At 36.8% G+C, this 20,248-nt stretch overlaps 1 protein-coding gene across 1 annotated transcript in view; it reads left to right on the top strand.

The window, feature by feature from the left end:
* Positions 1-16,754, top strand: part of THBS2 (thrombospondin 2) — a 33,383-nt gene extending 16,629 nt beyond the window's left edge. The window contains exons 13-21 of the mRNA XM_026845929.1: positions 1,340-1,447; positions 3,836-3,995; positions 5,489-5,607; positions 6,228-6,462; positions 9,567-9,794; positions 10,258-10,529; positions 11,461-11,558; positions 13,814-13,953; positions 14,637-16,754. Of these exons, the coding sequence (XP_026701730.1) occupies positions 1,340-1,447; positions 3,836-3,995; positions 5,489-5,607; positions 6,228-6,462; positions 9,567-9,794; positions 10,258-10,529; positions 11,461-11,558; positions 13,814-13,953; positions 14,637-14,644 (1,368 nt within the window). The 3' untranslated portion in view covers positions 14,645-16,754. The remainder of the gene's footprint in view (positions 1-1,339; positions 1,448-3,835; positions 3,996-5,488; positions 5,608-6,227; positions 6,463-9,566; positions 9,795-10,257; positions 10,530-11,460; positions 11,559-13,813; positions 13,954-14,636) is intronic.
* Positions 16,755-20,248: the final 3,494 nt, after the last annotated feature.

Here is a 20,248-nt window from a genome sequence, read left to right as displayed (position 1 = left end):
CCCCCCCCCCCCCCCCCCCCCCCCCCCCCCCCAAAAAAAAAAGACCCTAAAAATACCAGGTATTTTGGGTCCTTATATTAATTATGAAATATCCTATTTGAGTAATTCGATTTTAAAAAAAACAAACCAAAGCTCCTTTCCTTCAGCTAATAATCATTGAAAATTAACTTACTGTCCAAACCTATATGAATAAAGCAAGTACTTGTAAATAATAATAAAAAACAAATCTTAGCAAGCTTTGACTTGTTTCAAAAATCTTTTTTTTTTTTTATATCACTGATAATCAGTGTGGAGTTGGACAGTCAAGTCTGTACACAGGTATTTGGTAAAAAAGTGTCATAAAACAATTTGAGTTGCATTGGGGTTTTGACATTTATCACAAATTTTCCAGTTCTCTTTGTCTTAAATTATCAGTACTGTTAGAACCACTGAGATTGAAAACAAGGCTAGGAACCTTACTATAATAATAATTTTCTTAGGGTGTGTGTGACAAAAGATATTTCTGCACTTTATAGGAAGATTCAGTTTTGGTCTGAGGTAGAACATAACATGAGAAAAAGTGAGAATAGCAAAGTGGGTTTTTATAGATTTATTTATTATTAGCCAGTGGTAGAACTGTAATCCATTTTTAGTTGACTTTTGTATTTTAAAAAGGAATACATGCTCAAAGTTTGGCGGACTATTTCACTTATTTTTTTTTCAGTGTAATCTAAGATTTGTTCCTTTAAAATAATAATTCTGTACAAAGCTGTGATACAAAATAGAGATAGATTTGTCTTTTATTTTCAAAGCCATGGGAGCTTGGGAGTGCAAGGGTACTGTTTTGCAGAACAGTATAAAGGCACGTTTTTCAAAACCCTGTCTTACAATGTTCCCCTTCATTGTTCTGTACTGTTTCATTCCAGTAATTTTCCATATGAACAGTTATTTCTGAAGACTGTCTCCTGGCTTGTATCTTTATTTTTCTGGCAACCAAACCCGATCTTTTCAAACATACTTCATGAGTTGTCTATAAAAAGTTGATGTAAGAGTGCATGTGTATGCGTGTGGTGAGTTTGTTCTCTGCTAGATAGTTTCATCTCAAATTTACTGGAAACATCCTTTTAACAGAAGGAGAGCTGAGAAATAGAATGATTTGCAGATGTATTTCGCTTACTTTACAATATGAAAGCAGCAAATGAACTACTATCTTTGGCAGCAAACAAACAGGCACTTAAAATGTATTTGCGATTGATTGTTCTTATTTTATAGTCTCTGGTGGACCATATCTACTCTTTTGCCCAGGCAAGTCATTCTAACATAACATAAACTTAATCTATTGATTATTTCCTCTGGCCAGGATAACTGCCCCCTTCTGCCTAACTCTGGTCAAGAAGACTTTGATAAAGATGGCAAAGGAGATGCCTGTGATGAGGATGATGACAATGATGGTGTTGAAGATGACAAAGTAAGATGTATTTCTATGTCTTCAGTATGTTTGACCTAAACATTTGGTTTTAAGGAAAATCATTGCAATAGATGAGAGCTTTATTGTTCAGACTTTCAGCTGAGGTATTCTGCACTGCCTTCCCTGAATGATTTCTGATGCAGAGTAAAGTTGTATTGGATCAAAGGAGAGTAGCACTGTGTGGAGCAAAGAAGCCTGGGTAACCTGGGGATGAATTATGTTCTCTGTATCAGTTTTGTGTTCAGCTGTGTGCATGAAAACAATTTAATGGTAAGCGGTATTGGATTTTTTTATTTCGCAATAGGAGAATGATAAAAACAGGTAAATATAACTGAGGAATGTTGGAAACAAGTTATGATGAATAACTATAAACTGAGCCAGCATCAAGGGGAAATGAGAGAAGAAAAGTACCTAGCTTGATTCATAATTTCCTCCTTTACATCTGACCACAAGACTGAAATTCACAGAATTACAGAATCGTCTAGGTTGGAAAAGACCTTGAAGATCATCCAGTCCAACCGTTAACCTAATACTGGCCGTTCCCAACTACACCAGATCCCTAAGCACTATGTCGACTCTACTCTTGAACACCTCCAGGGATGGGGACTCCACCACCTCCCTGGGCAGCCCATTCCAACGCCTAACAATCCCTTCTGGAAAGAAATGCTTCCTAATATCCAGTCTAAACCTAACCTGGTGCAACTTAAGGCCATTCCCTCTTGTCCTATTGCTTGTTACTTGGTTAAAGAGACTCATCCCCAGCTCTCTGCAACCTTCTCTCAGGTAGCTGTAGAGGGCGATGAGGTCTCCCCTCAGCCTCCTCTTCTCCAGACTAAACACCCCCAGTTCCCGCAGCCGCTCCTCATACGACCTGTGCTCCAGACCCTGCACCAGCTGCGTTGCCCTTCTCTGGACACGCTCAAGTCATTCAATGTCCTTTTTGTAGTGAGGGGCCCAGAACTGAACACAGGAATTGAGGTGCAGGAATCGAGGGGCGGCCTCACCACTGCTGAGTACAGGGGTAAGATCCCTTCCCTGTCCCTGCTGGCCACGCTATTGCTGAATAAATGAATGACCCCATTCATTTACCTGCAGAGCCTAAATGATAGGCAGTCTAAACCTGTTCTCCCTGTACATTCAGCAAAAGGACAGAGACAGCTTCAGAGTGGGCTTTACCCTGCCTTTTCTGAACATGTTTAGGATGAATAATTAGGTTTAGGAATTTACTTATCCTCTTTGTTCCCATCAGAGGAAGACTAGATGCTCTAGACCTTCACATGGTTAAAGTTGGGTTGGAACTGTGTTCATGGAACCTCTGTTTAGAATATTTAAAACCCCAAAGAATCATTTGATAAAATAGTATGATTCACTACATGTCTTTGAAAAATTGTAGCCAGAAGTTTTTATAGCAATATAAAATTTTGACTTGCCACTATATCTTGTCCTTGAGTACATAAAATGTATTTCAGGGGAATTTAAAATGTTGTGCTAAAAAAATTATTTCCTAGTAAGCAGGTTTTGCTTTTGCAGAGGAAAAGTAGTTTAAAGATTTTTTCCATATGACCTCCCCTCAGATTCCATGACAGTGATGTCACCCTCACTCTCACTGCTTTTGTTTGTTTTTGTTCTTTGCTTTCCACACTGAGTATTTTCTCATGCCTGTGCAAAAGTCTGTGTGTTATCTGGGGATGTGTGAAACGTAAGAATTCTTGTTTTGGCAGACTTTCAAATTAGGGACTAAACTGAAATGAAATTTTCAAAATTCCACTAAAAGGAATGGTCTCGGGGGGAAAAAACTATTTTGGGCCAATGAGGGCACTCCATTTTAACTTTGCTTTTTGCAATTATTTACATTTTATTATTGTATGTAATTATAATACAGCCCACAAAAAAAGTCAATCCTTGTTTAAATTGTAAAATCAAAATACATGGTTTAAAAGTGAGAATATTGATAATAGTTTGTTCCAAAAAAATCAGAGTAACAATTCTATATTTTCAAAAAAATTATAATATGCAGCTGAAATTAGCGTGATTTTTCAACGTGTTCTGATTTTTTTTTAAAAAAAAGTGTGCACCAGTGATACACTTCTGTTGAAATATCTGAGTACAGATCCATTTTAAAATGCTTGTTGCTCTCCTAGTGAGATATGTAGCGTATTTCACATGCCTTGTACAAACCCACCAAAACAGACAGTGAGACAGTCTGTCCAGATGCCATCCCGTTACCACCAAAATCTTCAGTGTAGGTACAGCTTGTCCACTGAAAAAAAAAAAAAGGATTAATATTTTGATTTCTGGCCTTTGTTCAAGATGAACAGGAAGAGTTACCAATTCGTAGTATGTTGAGTTGTGATTTATATTCTGCAATCTTCTGTTTCTTCTTATTAGGACAATTGCCCTCTTCTGTTCAACCCTCGTCAGTTTGATTATGACAAGGATGAAGTTGGTGACCGCTGTGATAATTGTCCCTATGTGCACAACCCTGCTCAGATTGACACAGATAATAATGGGGAGGGTGACTCATGTGCCGTGGATATTGACGGAGATGGTATGCTTTCAGTTTTGAGAATTAAGTGCTGTCCCACAAGTAGACTTTACTTTATGTCCAGTAAGATGGGCTACTTGCTTTTATACATGGAATAAAGCTGGGTCTAGCAGCTCAAAAATGCAGAAGAGCGAGAAGACTGAGGTTCATCTGTCCTGCGTAGTATAGTTGTCCCTAACTGACTACAATGATGACTGCAACTGACTAAATCCCTAACTGACTACAATGGATGATATTGAAGAATAAATCACAGCAAGTCTTTTATCAGTGTAATCTTAAAAAAAAATTCTTCCCTTCATCTGTGTTCCAAAGTAATCAGGGTCTAATATAACACTTCTATTGACTTTTTTTTTTCCTTTTTTTAGGGAGGGAAAAGAACATCAGAACATCCATGTAGTTAAAACAATATCTTTAGGAAATTAATCTGCTTTTTTATGAATGTAATGAGAACACCACAGTAATCCAAATACACATTTTTGTGTGTCTTCAAACATTATTTAAAGGTGTTTATTTCATCTACCAGTACATGCCTATATGATCCAGATTTGATCAGAATTAAGGAGGGAGGAAAAACACTTAAATGTCTTTCAGAAATCATGTCCCTGCTGCATTTCAAACTTACTCAGATCCAGAAGTACTGGAAGCTGAAGAAATGTAGTTTTGGATTTCCTTCAGCAACGTTTTAAACTTTTGGATGCTTATCTCACTTGAACATTTTGAAGTCCTCTCATGCTTCTGATTATCAGATTCTTAGTAGTACTCATGATAGTTCTTTAATTTGATTTAAAACGTAACCGTATGTTACTGGCTGAAAGATTATGCAAATATCCAGGGACTGCATAATGTAGGAAAGGGTCTTTGTATCCTTTCCAGACACATATGCCAACATGTCTCGATTTTGTTTCTTTTCAGTGTATTACAATTTTGAAGGAGATTGTTGGTTGTATAATAAAGTTTTCTGAGGAGGAACAGTTTATTTTGAAAATTTGGCATGCTGTACAATAAATGCTGCACTTGTAAAATTAAATTATTAAGTAAAATTAAATTATTTAGTGCTGAGGCACTAAATTAGTGCAGTTGTTCCTATACAAAACTCTTCAGAAATTCCACCATGATATAGCTGTGCATTTGATGCCATTTCTTATAGTGTGGGAAGAAAATGCAAATCAAATAATTTTAAAAGAAAAATACTCCACCTCTTTATCTGTTATTCTATGAAAAATGGCTGAATTCTTAAGATATAATCAGCCCTTACTCTAGCAAAATTCCTTAAGTAAATACATACAGGAGACTTTTTCATAGCAAGAAAAGTGGAATTGATACCATAATTTTTCTTTCTAATACCTTTTCGCTATTTCGTGTAGTAGCATCAGAAAGTATATGAACCCCTTAAGAACCTTGCTTCTTTACTGGTGACTCCTACAGTCTATGGCTGTCTGTGCTGAATGCTATATCATTCCAATTTCTTCAATATTTTGTTCTTTTTTCCCTCATAGACATTTTTAATGAACGAGATAATTGTCCTTACGTCTATAACACGGACCAGAGTGATACAGATGGTGATGGAGTTGGTGATCAGTGTGATAATTGTCCGTTGATGCATAATCCAGACCAGGTAAATGTTAGAAACAGTTTCCTTAATGGTAACGTCAGAATAAGGGCAGAGTTTTAAAAGAACACAAGAATTGCTATCAGTCCCTGTTTACTGTAGAGCTGAAGAGGTGGATCTGTGTTGCTCATTTGCACATCTCGGGTTGTCAGATCTCTTAGTCAGATGAAAGGGAAATATAGTCATGATGCCTTTAATCCATTGTCCAGCCTTTGAACTGTCTTCTTTCCCCATGGCAAGTGAGTACAGCCTCAGGGCTGCTTTTGGTATGCCCAAGTTTGTTGGTCCACATGCAGATAAGTAACATGAAGTATATAGAAGCAATTGGAAAATGTGCTGCCCAGACTGACACTCCCCTGTGATGTCTAGAATGAGAGCAATGAAGATTCTGGCCAAAGACCTGCCTTGGAAATGTCTTGGGGACCAGATCTTATACACTGATAGCAGAATAAGTAGCCATATTAGTTTAAAGTTATGTTTATGCTTTAAGCATGGTTGTCATCATGATATCACTTGTCTCCAGAGAAATCCTTGAAGAGGGATGTTAAGAAATTACATACCAAGCTATCTGTATTGTTCTATTTAGTAACAATAATAAATTTACTCTTTAAATTTTTTTGGGGTAGACTGATGCAGATAATGACCTTGTTGGTGACCAGTGTGACAACAATGAGGACATAGATGAAGATGGCCACCAGAACAATCAGGATAACTGCCCTTACATCCCCAATGCTAATCAGGCTGACCATGATAAAGATGGTAAAGGAGATGCCTGTGACCCTGATGATGACAATGATGGTGTCCCAGATGACAGGGACAATTGTCGCCTCAGATACAACCCTGAGCAGGAGGATTCTGATGGTAAGAACAATGTCATGTGAACTTTTTTCAGTTCTTAGTATCCAGTTCTGATCTTGGAGTATTAATAAGTGACAAAGAAAGGCTTCAGATCAAACTGAGCTGCTTTTGACATTTGAGACACCGTGGATTTCAGTAGAATTGAACTGGCCAGTTTTGTCCAGGGTGAGAGCATTAGGAACCTCTTTGACAGGGGCTCAAACACAAATGTACTTATTTATAGAAGGACATCTTTAACAAATTTTAAAAGAAATTATTTTTTTTTATATACTTCAGATTTTCACTTTGAGTTGAAATATTAAAAATATGGGAAAATATTTTAAATAGTTTGAAATTCAGATTTCTTTAAAAAATGAAAAATTAGCTGCTTTGCTTTCAAAACAAGTTATCTTCTGAAAATTAAAATGGGAAAAAATATGGTTTACTGCTCTGTTTTATTTTGAAAACCAGACTATTTTCCCAGGTTTCTTAAGTCTATAATTCTTGTTAATTTTTAACTACTTTTGTAGAAAAAAGATTTCTGAGCAGGTTTTCTCAAATTTGCTTTGTAGGTAGCTTTAAATGTGTCTTGATGATGTACATGTAACATTTTAAAAAATGGATACTTAATTGTTCTGTTCTCCAGTACTGTGGTAAAATGTTGCTGGTCACTCTCAAACAGTTCTGTTCTGTGCTTGGCAGTTATGTCAATAATGAAATAGTGTTAGTTTTACATCAGAAATGTAATTTAGAAAATATTTATGATCCTTTGGAAAACACCATAATATGTCTACAAGTAATGGCCTTTGCAATAAATACAGGTGAGAAATTTCTGTTCCGAGTTAAACAGTTTGCTGGAGTTATTCCATGGTTACACTGGTGAAACTGAAAGCAGAATTTATTACATACACAGTATGGTTTTTTTCACATTTAGAAGGATAAAATCCTGAGCCCTCACTAATTTCCTGGTAAGACAACTGCTGGCAGTAGGAAGTTTCTTGTTGGTAGTCAGCAGTAGTACTTAAATACTTAACCCTTCAGTCCAGTTATGTATTTGGAATGTCTGTATACTTGCTAATCTCTGGAATAGCCCCTTAATTTGAGAAATATTCCAGAATAAGGGTGCCCCTAAACTGGAATAGTTTCTTGTAGTCGTCTTGTCACCTGGATCTTGCAAGGGGGACTACATTTATGTATGGAATAAGGATTTACAAAATGTGTAAATTTACAGTTTATCTAGCTCGTCAATATCATTAGCAGCAGGCCCAACAGAAATCTTGGAAAAGGGATAAATAAAGCCAAAGATGTTCTCACACTTTTGAAGATGTGAGCTATAGCATATAAAGATGAAGCCCTGGAGAGAGCTGTTGGACATGGCTGGGTAAACAAATGCTTTTTAACTTTCCTTGACAAGGAATCAGTGCTGTCAGCAGCTGCTCAGTACCAAATGAACATCAGCAGGACTTTCAGTGAAAATTACATTCTCCTGTGACTCAAGAATTACCTCTTTGATATTGGCAAAGGGAATAAAATTGAAAATTAATTGTCTTTTCTCCAATAAGTACTAAGATAAACAGGTGCAGGAGTATGCAGCTGGTCAGGATTTGGAGTTCCTCATGGCTAATAGCCAGGGTGGAAAATGGGGCCGTTTTACCACATATCTGAACTGCAGAAATTCTTTGAGATATTAGATGTTTCAGCTTTCTCTAACTGTTTTTTGGCTGTTGCCTAAAACTCATTCAGCTTTCCCTCTGAAAGCTTCATACTTGGATAATGCTGTGCTGCTTAGGCATAGTAATGTAGTTTTCCATTTGTCTGTGGAGCAGGTCAGTACTGAATAAGCTGGATCGTTGCTGCTTTCCATTGTGTTAATTCCCATGTTCTTAGAGCAGTCACAAAAAAACCAAAACAAACAAACAAAAAAAAAAGCAGATGCTCAGTTACATGAGGATAGAGACAAATTAACTGGCAGTTCTGATTTTACATCAGTACCCAGTGTTATATCCAGTGGTTTCTGTTTTAAGTGTTGGAGCATTTGTGTATTTGTTTCTACACTTGCCTAGCCAACATTTTCTACTTTATTTCAGGTGTTTGTGCTGTTGTGTGCCACTGAGTAACAGTGGCATTGGCAATGAGATTTTTTTTTTAATGCTTCCTTTCACTACCTACTATTCAAAGTCACATCTCCTGGTTTCCACCAATATTATGGATAATTAAGAAAGGAAATAATTTTTTGGTGTTTTTTGGGGGGTTTTTTGTGTTTTTTTTTTTTAATATTGAGTGTAGTAAAAGTGTTGAGCAGAAGCACAACTGTAGCTGAGCTCTATGGATGTATTTTTAAGTTCTCTAAAAACCTTGCAATTCATTTAATGAAACTTAATATTTCCATTCCTCCAAAGGTAGTCCTTTTGGATACAGTGCTTCTTTCTTTTTTTCTTACATTTTTCTGAAGTGCTACATTTCTCTACAAATTTTTCTGCCCACAAGTGAGTGACTAAACATGTATGCATATTTTACTGCAATACTGTTCCCTTTTTTTTTTTTTTTTTTGACATAAACATGACACTTCTGCAATCTGTAGTACCTTAGATTGTTGCTGAAGGAATCTTGAGATAAAAGGAGTCTGAAAAAAAGTTTAATATCTTCAATAGTATATAAGGATTTAGTGATATGCAGAAAGATTAACATTTTAACACTATTGTTTGAATTCATTTACATTGCACATATTAAAATGTGGTATTGTATCCACATATGGGACAAATCAAACTGAAAATGTAATACAAACATTAGTGAATTACATCGACACAGCAGACTTCCAACTTTTCCCACCCTGATTCCAAAGCAGCATGTAGACTGGGACCAGATCAGTCACTGTCATAAACCACTGACAGGACAGTTTTATTTACAACGATTTTGGCCCTGATCTAAGTTGATGACTTCTGGTCATTACCAGAAACATTTCAAATGGATTTTCAGAAAATGAAGCTTTCTTTGGAGTCATTTGGAGTGTTCTTTGAGAAACAAGAGAATAACATATATGTCATAAATTTCTTCCATCAGTGGGAGAGCTGTTAGGAAGGCTGGATAAATTGCTAATAATTTCATTTGCTTATTCACATTGCTTATAGGTGATGGCAGAGGTGATATTTGCAAAGATGACTTTGACAATGACAATGTCCCAGATATTTATGATGTATGTCCTGAAAACAATGCCATAAGTGAAACTGATTTCCGAAAGTTCCAGATGGTCCCCCTGGACCCCAAGGGAACAGCTCAGATTGATCCCAACTGGGTTATTCGCCACCAAGGCAAGGAACTGGTGCAGACTGCCAACTCTGATCCTGGAATAGCTGTAGGTGAGTATCAGATGTCAGCCATCATCTTTGGAAAAGTAACCAGTCATCTGGTGATAAGGAAAGGAAAAAAAAGAAAGTGGAAAAAAAACCCCAAACATACCTTTTTGGTGCTGCAAGCTTTGGACTGACACATGGGGACAGTGTATATATGCTCAAATTAAAAACAGCTCAAATGCTGTTTGCCTTTGACCATTCATCTCGTCACTGACAATAACTGTTGAAGAACTTGATATAGGCGTAGTGCCTGCTTTCTTCAACACCCATTTTAAACAACTTATTTCTCTCCAGAAGCCTCCATGCGGTATGTAGGCAAGTATAATTACTGCCATTTGTACAGGTAAGGAAACCGAAAAATATAGTTTACAACTCCTGGCAAAACTCAGGATAGAGCTGGGACTCTTGGGTGTAGGTGGTCAGACCTAGCATTGTAGCTCAATGGTTTGTCTCTTTCATCCTCTCCCAGGCTACGATGAGTTCAGCTCCGTTGACTTCAGTGGGACATTCTACGTTAATACAGACCGTGATGATGACTATGCCGGCTTTGTGTTTGGCTACCAGTCCAGCAGTCGGTTTTATGTTCTGATGTGGAAGCAGGTCACTCAGACCTACTGGGAGGACAAACCCACCAGGGCTTATGGCTATTCTGGTGTGTCGCTCAAAGTAGTGAACTCAACAACTGGTACTGGTGAGCACTTGAGAAATGCTCTGTGGCACACAGGGAACACCCCTGGGCAGGTGAGAGATTTAAAACTTCAGGCCAACAATGCATGACTAATATTTTAAAAAGAAGGGAGGTGTCTCAAAGAATTTCCTTTTGCACCTCAATTTTTGCAGACATTTATCAGCTTTTCTTCAGTTCCCATATTACTGGTGTCAATAATAACATTCCTATATGTTTCGAAGAAAATATTACACATAGAATATGAATGGAGAAAATCACATGTATAAAAGGGAAGATGTGGTGTGGTCCAAAGAAAAAGGAGTGAGAAGTCTCAGTTATCCACAAATCCTTTGTGACCTCTGTATTCACACTTGCTTCTTTGGCATTCCAGCTTGTTGGAATTATCCGTGGTTTAGAGTTCAGTAACCAGTGACAGCCAAAGACAAAAGAAATGAAAACAAAGAGAGAAAAACTGCTGCTGCTCCAAATAGTGCCCAGCCATGGAAGTAACTTGTGCCTTTTGGAAATGAAGTTAGTGGGGCTTTGCACAGGGATAGGAATTTCATGCTTTGGAGCTCCTTGCAGGAAAAAGGCCTTGACTGAGTGTGAGAGACTTCTAGGAGCAGGCCACAGGCACTAACATCTTTGCAAGCTGCAGTCCTCTCCTTCGTACCTGGACAGATAGGAGAAGTTGCAGTGACTGTGACAGTGTCGGTGTGTATGTGCAAACAGAGGCAAAACTTCTTAGGGGAAGTTAGGTTTGATGTTGTAATGGTCTTCAGTGACTCCAACTACAGATAAGTAATGATTAATAATTTAAGACAGAATTTTTCATTACTCTCACCCTATAAGAGAGGTCTGCTTATCATATCATTGAATGTTAAACACTGTTTTCAGCTTCATGCACTGCAGCTAGTAAGCTTTGACCACATGTACAATTTCTATAGTGGATGTACAGTTACTGGTGCAGTCTGTTTCTATAAGGCATTTGTCTTCCTACTGTAGGTGCGTACTTTGTGGCATGATCCCAAGAACATTGGCTGGAAAGATTATACGGCTTACAGGTGGCATTTGATTCATAGGCCTAAAACAGGATTAATAAAGTAAGAAATGTTTATGCACCTCTCTATTTTCTAGTAGCAAAACTTTTTAGACTCTGTTGATAGAAGAGCTATGTTATCAGGTTTTTTGTTAGTTCTGATAATGATGATACTTGTGTAATAGTTTGTTCTGATATTTTAGGGACATTTTGTTATCTTTAGAATAAGTTATTTTCATTTTCAGATGTATTTAATTTAGTCTGGATGGTTCAATTTTTACGATTTTTACATCAGCTAAATATTCTTAAATTAAAGAAAAAAAAAAAAATTCTTTCTCAATAGCCCTTCTGTAAAGGGACCAAAAATTCCTGAACAAAACTCAAAGCAAGATTAGAACACGAGATTCCTCTCCAGCCTCTGGAATTTAAATGAATGAAATTAATTAGAAACATCAGAATTGCTGCAGGGAAGTAGGCCAACGGCCTGTCTGCTTCAGCATCCTGTCTCCCATAGTGGCTTATATGAGATGCTGCAGAAGTAGCCATGAGAACATCTGTAATGCACACCACAAGGAGCTATGGCACATGACTTTCCTTAGAGCCCAGCTGTTTATCTGATGTTCCAAAGAATGAGAATTAACTTTCCATGTTAATTTTTTCTTCTAACTGTAACTGTAAAGGATGTTTTTCATGGAACAGTCTGACCTTACCTCTTTGTCTTGTTTGTGTTTATGAGCCAGGGGAGTTTCATTTGACTGTGAAAGACAAAGGGTAGACAAATTTGGATAGACCGAGTTACTAAGTTACCTGTTTCTTGGAAAGAAGAGTTTCTTTATGCATCAAAGTATTGCAGTGCAAAGCACTGACTGATAGAGGTCAAAAGAAAACCTGAGTTTCTCATTCATGTTGCTGTTACCTGTATCTTCCTTTTCAGAATCTACTTAAGTGTCAGACAAAGCATGTTTCAACTGGTATCCCATTAATCTACCATGAGAAATTCTAAGGTCCAGGGCATTAAATTCCTTCATTCTTTAGGGTGTTTTTATAGAAAATAAAAAACCTCAATTATTTCACTAATATAGTCATAAAACCATGTTATTTGTACAGAAACAGCAATTTTGTATTCACATGATTAGACCTACGTAATTTTTTCTGGTGGTATGAATAATTTATTAAACTCTTCTCATATGTTTCGAGTTCTTGAAATTTTGAGACTTATGTTGAGTGAATGAAAACCTGTCATTCTTTCTCCTGTTCTTTTTCCTGTCCATTAAATACTGTTTTCAGGAAGCAGTTTCATACTTGTCTTTGGGCACCTTTCAGAAAATAAAACACTTTAGTGTAGAACAAGTACTGGACATGCATTTCTGCCTAAGCAGAAACTTGTCCCTAACCCTTGAGTTATAGGAAGTTGCTCAAGTGTATTCATCCTCATGTGAAGCCATCTTGCTTTGTGTAACTAATGTATTGTCAATCGAAGCAGGACCATAATCCCTTTGTCCAGACACTGCTTTGATTTACAGACTATAGAGTCATCTCTCATTTGGCCTAAAAGCTATTTTAAGAGACTGAGAGCCTAAGAACCTTATCTATCTCAAAGTCTCCCATGAGAAATGGAGAATCCAAGTTCAAGGAACTGCAGTCTATCTGACAGAAGGAGAATGAAGAGACATCTTTAGAAGTCTCTTGGCTCTGAGCTGGATGCTTGAAACACTACCAAAAAACCTGAAAAAATCCAAACAAAAAACCAAACCAAGTTTTCTTTTCTAATTTATTGTTTGTCTAGCTGTTTGTGTCCAAATCCTTCCAGCTTTCACTAAGCTCTTAAAATGTCTGAAACTGAGATTCAACATGTCTCCAATTAATGTTTTGTTTGACTTAAAGGGTTGGTTCTGCCATTTTCTGCTGTGGCCCTTGCACCTAAAGACAAATAAATCAGCTGTTCACACAGCTGTAAAGACGACTTTGCTAAGTGATGTGGCAAGGTCTTGCACTAACCTCTGAGTTCACAGGCTGAGGAGCTTATCAATATACATGACATAAGTTCATTCCAGGAGACAAGACTGTTCTAAATAAAGAATTAGGAAATCTTTTGCAGATGGTGTCCATAAAATTTCTTATGGAACAGCTCCACTGCTTCTGATTAATGTGTTATGGCTGCCAGCCAGGTGGGCGTGAGAAGTGATCCTTACAATGAAGTTGGGTTTTCTGGTGCCTTGTTAAAATTAATTCTGTTTCAGTTCTTCAGAACTATTAAAAGCCCTTAGCAGTCATTGCTTTATACTTCTTGTCCAATGTAAATTATGTTCTCCTTTACAGAGTTTTAGTGTATGAAGGGAAACAAGTCATGGTGGATTCTGGACCAATTTACGATACAACCTTTGCTGGTGGACGATTAGGTCTATTTGTCTTCTCTCAAGAGATGGTCTATTTCTCTGACCTCAAATATGAATGCAGAGGTTAGTTACAGAAAATATCTGGAAAATGCTGAAGCCTTTGATAACCTGTGAAGAAAGCACAAAATATGGAAATTAAAAGTATTCTCTGGTACTGAAAACAATGTGTAATCTCATAGTGTGGAGTAAACGGTGATTTGCTGAAATACCATGAATGCCCTCTGCCCTGATAGTAAGCTCAATTTGAATAACAAAACCCAGATGTTTAATACGACCTGCCTGGAAAAAATGAGATAGAAATGGCTGAGATACACACTTAGAATTCTCTCTGTATATCTACTTTCCTTTGTAGGCTATTTCAGTGTGTCTTGTGGGCAGAGAGCTACTTCTGGATCACCCCTTTTTCAAGAGGCATGAGAGCAGATATTTTTTAATGAGCATGTCTGTCTGCAGTGCCTTGTTCAAAATGTTTTGAAATACAGAAAATGCTTTCCTAGGTTTTCTTACATATGTTTTTTTTATATACATACATTTAGATATATAGGTGCACATATACATATGTGTGTGTGTCTAGGCAGATAGATACCTATACTTATATAAATGTCCTCACATTTGGTGGAAAATGCAGAACAGGAAACATGCTGCATCCCTGTACTGTGTCATGATGGAGCTCTGTTCTTGTATGATTGACTTCCTAACCAAATGAAACAACCACAGTTAATATTGTTTTTTCCCATTTCTTTCAGATGCTTGAGCAATGGTTGCTGCATTACCAGCAAAGTACTGTAAATGCTATGCAACCTAGACACCTCAGTACATCCTGGTACTCCCAGTTTCTATTTTTGTGTACCTCCTGTCCTCTGTCCTCGTGCTCCACTCACCAGGTACCTCCCTGCTGCCAGGAGTGCCTCAGCCATCCCTTCACCCAAGTGCCTTCTCACAGCCAGGACTAATGAAACCTAAATGTGAGCATCTGACCCACCACTGAAGCAAAAGCAGATTGATACATTAGAACACTTTTGTAGAGCAAAAACTTAGCAAATCATGTTTGTTTGTTTGTCTTTTTTAACAAATGACGTTTACATATAAAAAATGTAATTACTTAATGTATTTATATATATATGGAGAGAAAGAGGAGGGTGATGATTATCAGTCATTGTCTTTAAGTGAGGAAAAATGTGTTTGAGTAACTTTTTTAGGTGTATGGTTGACACTTCCTTGCTCTGATCAGGACTGGACTTCAGTAACACAAAGCCTCTGGGTCTAATTTTAACAAAGTGATGGAGGACCACACCAACAGTATCTATTATAACAATGAAAATGCCTTTGGATAATAAAGATCAATTATGAATATTTCTTGATCCAAAAAGATATTGTTTAGCTGATGAGGATGCCCTTAACACCTGTAAAAATTACAGTTGGTAGAAATGTCAAATTTGCAGCCTAATGCATTGTCTAGTAGAGACTTTAATTCAGGCCCAACAGAATTGAGCTAGAAACTCCCATGTGAAAGGGAAGAGTAAGTTCCAAAGCTATCACTACTGTCTGACTTTCAAAAAAAATTTTCCAGTTGTTCTGTTTCCGTCATATTATGCATTCCCTTGTAATAAAGAATATACCATGACCATGTGGAGCATAATGAACCTGAACCACTTTCCCACCTCTGCTGCAAAAAGCACTTTGACATCCTGAATCCTGATGTGGGTTTTTGAAAAGGTGGCAACGCCACTATTACTTAATTTGGTAATGTATGAATTTAAGGTTCCATTTATAAATATGTTGTTAGTATTTATTACGATTATCACACTGAGCTACCTTCTCTGATAATTTATTTTAAAGCATGTCATATAATTCATCAGTAATACATTCACAAATAATAATATTTTAAAGCTATTTTTAAAAGCATATCACAATATGTAGATATTGTCAAAGCATGGTATACACTTAAGTATAGTTTTATGGGTTATATTCATGTATGCTTTAAAGTTAAATGAATAATAATAAGGAATTTGTAAATGGAACCTTAATATATAGCCAGTTACGCTAATTTTAATATTTTGTAATGTTACCTATGTCTGCTGTATATAGAATTTCTTAAATAATACTGAAGGGATACCAGTGTTTATTCTAAACAGATACAACAGTTACTCAGATATACAATAGTATAAACATGTTTAACATTTTTTTGTTTTAAGTTGTATGAGCTTTGTTCTCAAAAAGAACATATGCTGGTGTAATTTTATTCATAGATGGGTTAACTAATGGAATACTGCAGTACCTCTGCCTTCTTATAGGGCTCAGTGAGCTAAATGTTGAATCAACTGTTTCTCCCTTGAAATAGATTTTGTTGCTATATTCATTAGAAAGCAATCCACAGTTGCTGGCTTTATTGCACATTTTATAGTGTTCATATTATCAAATATTTTTTTTGTTTTGTTCCTGTTTGGTTTGGGTTTTTGTTCCCAAATCATCTTCATGAGGTTTTTAAATGTTTCAGTTTTTTACTTTTGGTGTTTCAAACTGTATCCCCAAGTCCCAAGCAGAAGGGAGGGTGACTTCATTAAATGTAATGATTGTAATGGCTGTGTAGGGTTTTTTGTTTTGTCAGAGAGAGACATCAGTGTGGGGATGAAGATGTTAATATTTGGACTGTATCATAATTTTCCTATTCTATGTAAATTATTTATGATGTTTTTTTAATTTCTTTTTCTTTTTTTTTTTTTTTCTTGCAAGTGTGTGTGAGAGTGAGATCAATGAAATTACATTTTGTTTTGCCAAAGATTGTAAATAATTATTTATTTGTTTACAGGATAGAACTTTATCATTTAACGTCCTGATTCATTTAGTCAGAACCTCATTTATATATATATATATATATATTTTAAGAAATTACTGATAGGAAATAAACTGTAAAAAGGTTTTATAAAAAAATTCTCTTTACCTTTTTTATAGTTAAAATGTTCCTTTAAAGAAAATATTCCATTCCCCAAAGCCCTTAGTTATTATAAATAAGCCTCTTGCCTTGCTATAAACCAGTTCAAGCAAACCAGCAAATCTGTTGCTTTGTTAGAAGTCACTGACTGTTTTCTAAGGTTCTAAACAGCAGGTTTCCTAGTCTTTCTGACAAGACATCATTCTCCTTGAAGTCTTTATCTGGCAAACTTTCGAGTTTTATTTATGGCATTGCAACTGCGAAATTTTGGTCCTGCTTTTTTTTTTTTTTTCTGGACTTGTACACACATTCTCTGTATTGTGTCTTGGCTGATGTGTCTGAACAAATATACCATCCTATTCTGTAACTGCTGCTGTGGGTCCCATCAGAGTCATTGGGATTTGTTGGTGTGAGCAAGGATTGCCTTCCTGCTAGAGATTTTCAGGAACCAGTGAGTTGTCACTAACCAAACAGAATAAAATACAAGAAAAAATTCTTAGCATGAGAGATCTTTGCCATGAGTATGAACTTATCCCAGGGAGAGGAATTTGAATTGGATTAGGAACAGTAAGAATGACCAGCATGGCAAAATTTATGGTGTGAATGCAAGTCATATTCTCCCAGCTACTAACTTCTATTGACTTCAAAAATATCTCAACTATTCACTTTTCTTGGCCTTACAAATATCCCATCTATTTGGATTCCTTGACTTTGGGGTCCAATGTGAGTACTCAGAACATTACGCAAGAAAGCTATATAGTCTTCAGCACGATCTTTTGATGAGTCCTTTAAACTAATACAAATGTCCAGTCTTGTAGAGAGGTGGCTTTCTACTATCTATGCTGCAAGGACATAAATTATTGACATCATTGTTCAGGTAACAGAGTGATCAAGATCTTATTACCCATGTTCTCAAGAGTCCCAGGTAAATGTCTGGTATGGATCTTCAAGAGATTTTTTGAGTCTGAACACTTAGTGGTGATTCAAAGAGAAAAAGCATAAATCCCTTTTTTCCAAACAAAATCCCATTAAATGGTCTCAGGGAAATAAAATGACTGGTAACATGTGAAATCGTAACAGCAGCACTTCAGTACTAGTACAGAGAGGGGAGGGAAAGACCAAAATAGCAATTAATGCTGTGAATGAGCAGGTTCACATAAAGCAGTGACATCCTCTGACTTCTGTCCATTGTTCTAACTACAGGCTTTTGAAAATACTGAAGAATATTTGTGTAATTTATGAAAAATGCGTATTTAAAAACTTTGCAGCCTCTGCCTTTCTGGTTCCCAGAGAGATCATGGTATGGAAGAAGGTGGCCTGAAATCCCTGCATAGAGGCTGTTTTTCTCACAAGGGGAAGCAGATTAGAACAGGCGCTGAATCTGCCACTGAATCCTGCATGATACTAGGCAGAATTGTTTTAGTTTCTCTGAACGTCAGGCTCCCATCTACTAAAAGTCAAGGATAAATTTCTTCCTCTTTAAAATCCTTGTAATAATTTTTATGTATCTTAGTTTCTGGACCAGTCAAAAAAACATGAAATACTGAAATCCTGAAACGCTCCTGAAATTAAGTTCTGATGTGACTTCTTGACCACTTTTAAAATATGGATTTTTCAGATAAACTTTGAATAAGCCTCTGAATTCTGAAAAGTTAAGCTGAACTCACAGCATTTAAGGATTTGTTTATTATAAGTGTTACACATTTACCATGATTTCTTCCAGAAAGGAAGGAAAAAAATCCACCCAAGGATTATACCTGTGATTTCACACATCAGGCAGCCCAAATATTAGCATCATGAATGCTAACATCTGTGTCTACTCCTTGCTAGCTACACAATGTCGGCAGAAGCTGAACAGACTATCACAGTCAGTGGGCCAAATCCTCATCTTGGTCAGCCCAGTGGGAGTTTTGCTGTCGACTTGAGTGATATCTGGATGAGATTCGGTGTTCAACTTGTGCTGCAAATGTCCATAGAGGAAGAACTCTAATGCTCGCATGGGAACATCTGCTGTCTAAAGTAATTTGAAAAATAAATAACTATGTAATAACTTGGCACAGCGTTGTTCCCAATGTGGAGAAGACCACCCTTGAAGATCAGGAAGGGGGGGACTTTAAAGCAAAAGAAACCTGGGACTGATTAAATCAAAGGTCCTTCTAATCCATTATCCTGCTTCTTGAAAGCTGCCAGTACAAAATGAACCAGAGGAAGGTGAAAAATCTTTATAATTAAAAATCATATATTAGCATGTCTAGAAGGCAAATATCTATCATTCCTAGCCTCAGGCAGTTAATGGGTGGTTTCTGCCTTCATGTCTGCACTAATACTACTGCAAATATTCTTTTTGTCATATATATATCTTGGGGTTTTAATCCCACTTCTCAAACTATTGAGCATTCTGGAGGTTGATTATACAATATACAGAATATATTTCCTTTTACCAGTTTTAGGTCTGTTACTGTTTATTTTCATTGATGGGCATTATTTCTCACAGACTTTGGGAAGGAGTGAATAGTATATACTTCATCATAAAACTGCGCGTTACAAAAAAAAAAAAAATTCTGCTTTTCTTTTACTACTTGTGTGCATGTGTCTATAATGGGTTCATGCAGTACATCAAAGATAGCAGAATTTCCTCTGCTTGCTCAAAAGATCAGCTGTCATGTTGTAGTTCTGTTTGCATACAGGATGCTACCCATGGTTATGGCCTTCTTCAGGTCTCTGTCTAGCTCTTACATAGACATGTCATATGACACACACACATCTACATATTGTGCAAAGGATATTTTGTGCTTCTCTTCTTAATGCTTTCCCTAGCCATCTACTACTGGCCAATTTGGAATCAGGCAAATGAGTTGGACAGTTATTTTACAGTCTTTTATCCTGTCAATGATCATTGATTATTACCTGTTCATCTTGATATTTGTAGAGCTAGATGTGAACGCATTTAGTATTGTTCCCTTAGATACAAGTGAATTTCTCTTCAGGCACCTGCTGACATCTCTGGACTCTTTTCAGCACTGCTGAATGCACCAGTCTCTGAATGCTGGGGGCATATATTGCAAATCTTAGCAACCGTTGTAATAAGGTAACCTGTAACTTAGAAATTGGTTTTAGTCATTGAGATTGCATTGTCATTCAGTAACCTTTAGGACATACAGTCTTAATGCTCCCTTAAACATCCTCTCCTTAAACATGAGGGAGAGAGAAGCTGTGGCTGAACAGAAATGAAGCAGAGGGCTTCTGAGCACTAGGTCAATGTCTTTATCAGAAGACCACACATTTCAAAACAAACAGGCACAAGTCATCATGACAGCAATATGAAACCATCAGCTCCTGTTAAGACTTTCATCTAACAATGAATTAACCTCCCTTTAAGAGAAATGAAGACAGACAATCACCAAGATGATCTTACTTGAATGCTTC

Source organism: Athene cunicularia, assembly GCF_003259725.1.
Source record: "Athene cunicularia isolate RWA chromosome 3 unlocalized genomic scaffold, athCun1 chr3_part1, whole genome shotgun sequence".
Taxonomy (NCBI): domain Eukaryota; kingdom Metazoa; phylum Chordata; class Aves; order Strigiformes; family Strigidae; genus Athene; species Athene cunicularia.
The sequence above is the reverse complement of the archived record's forward strand: the minus strand, read 5'-3'. Positions and strand labels throughout refer to the sequence as shown.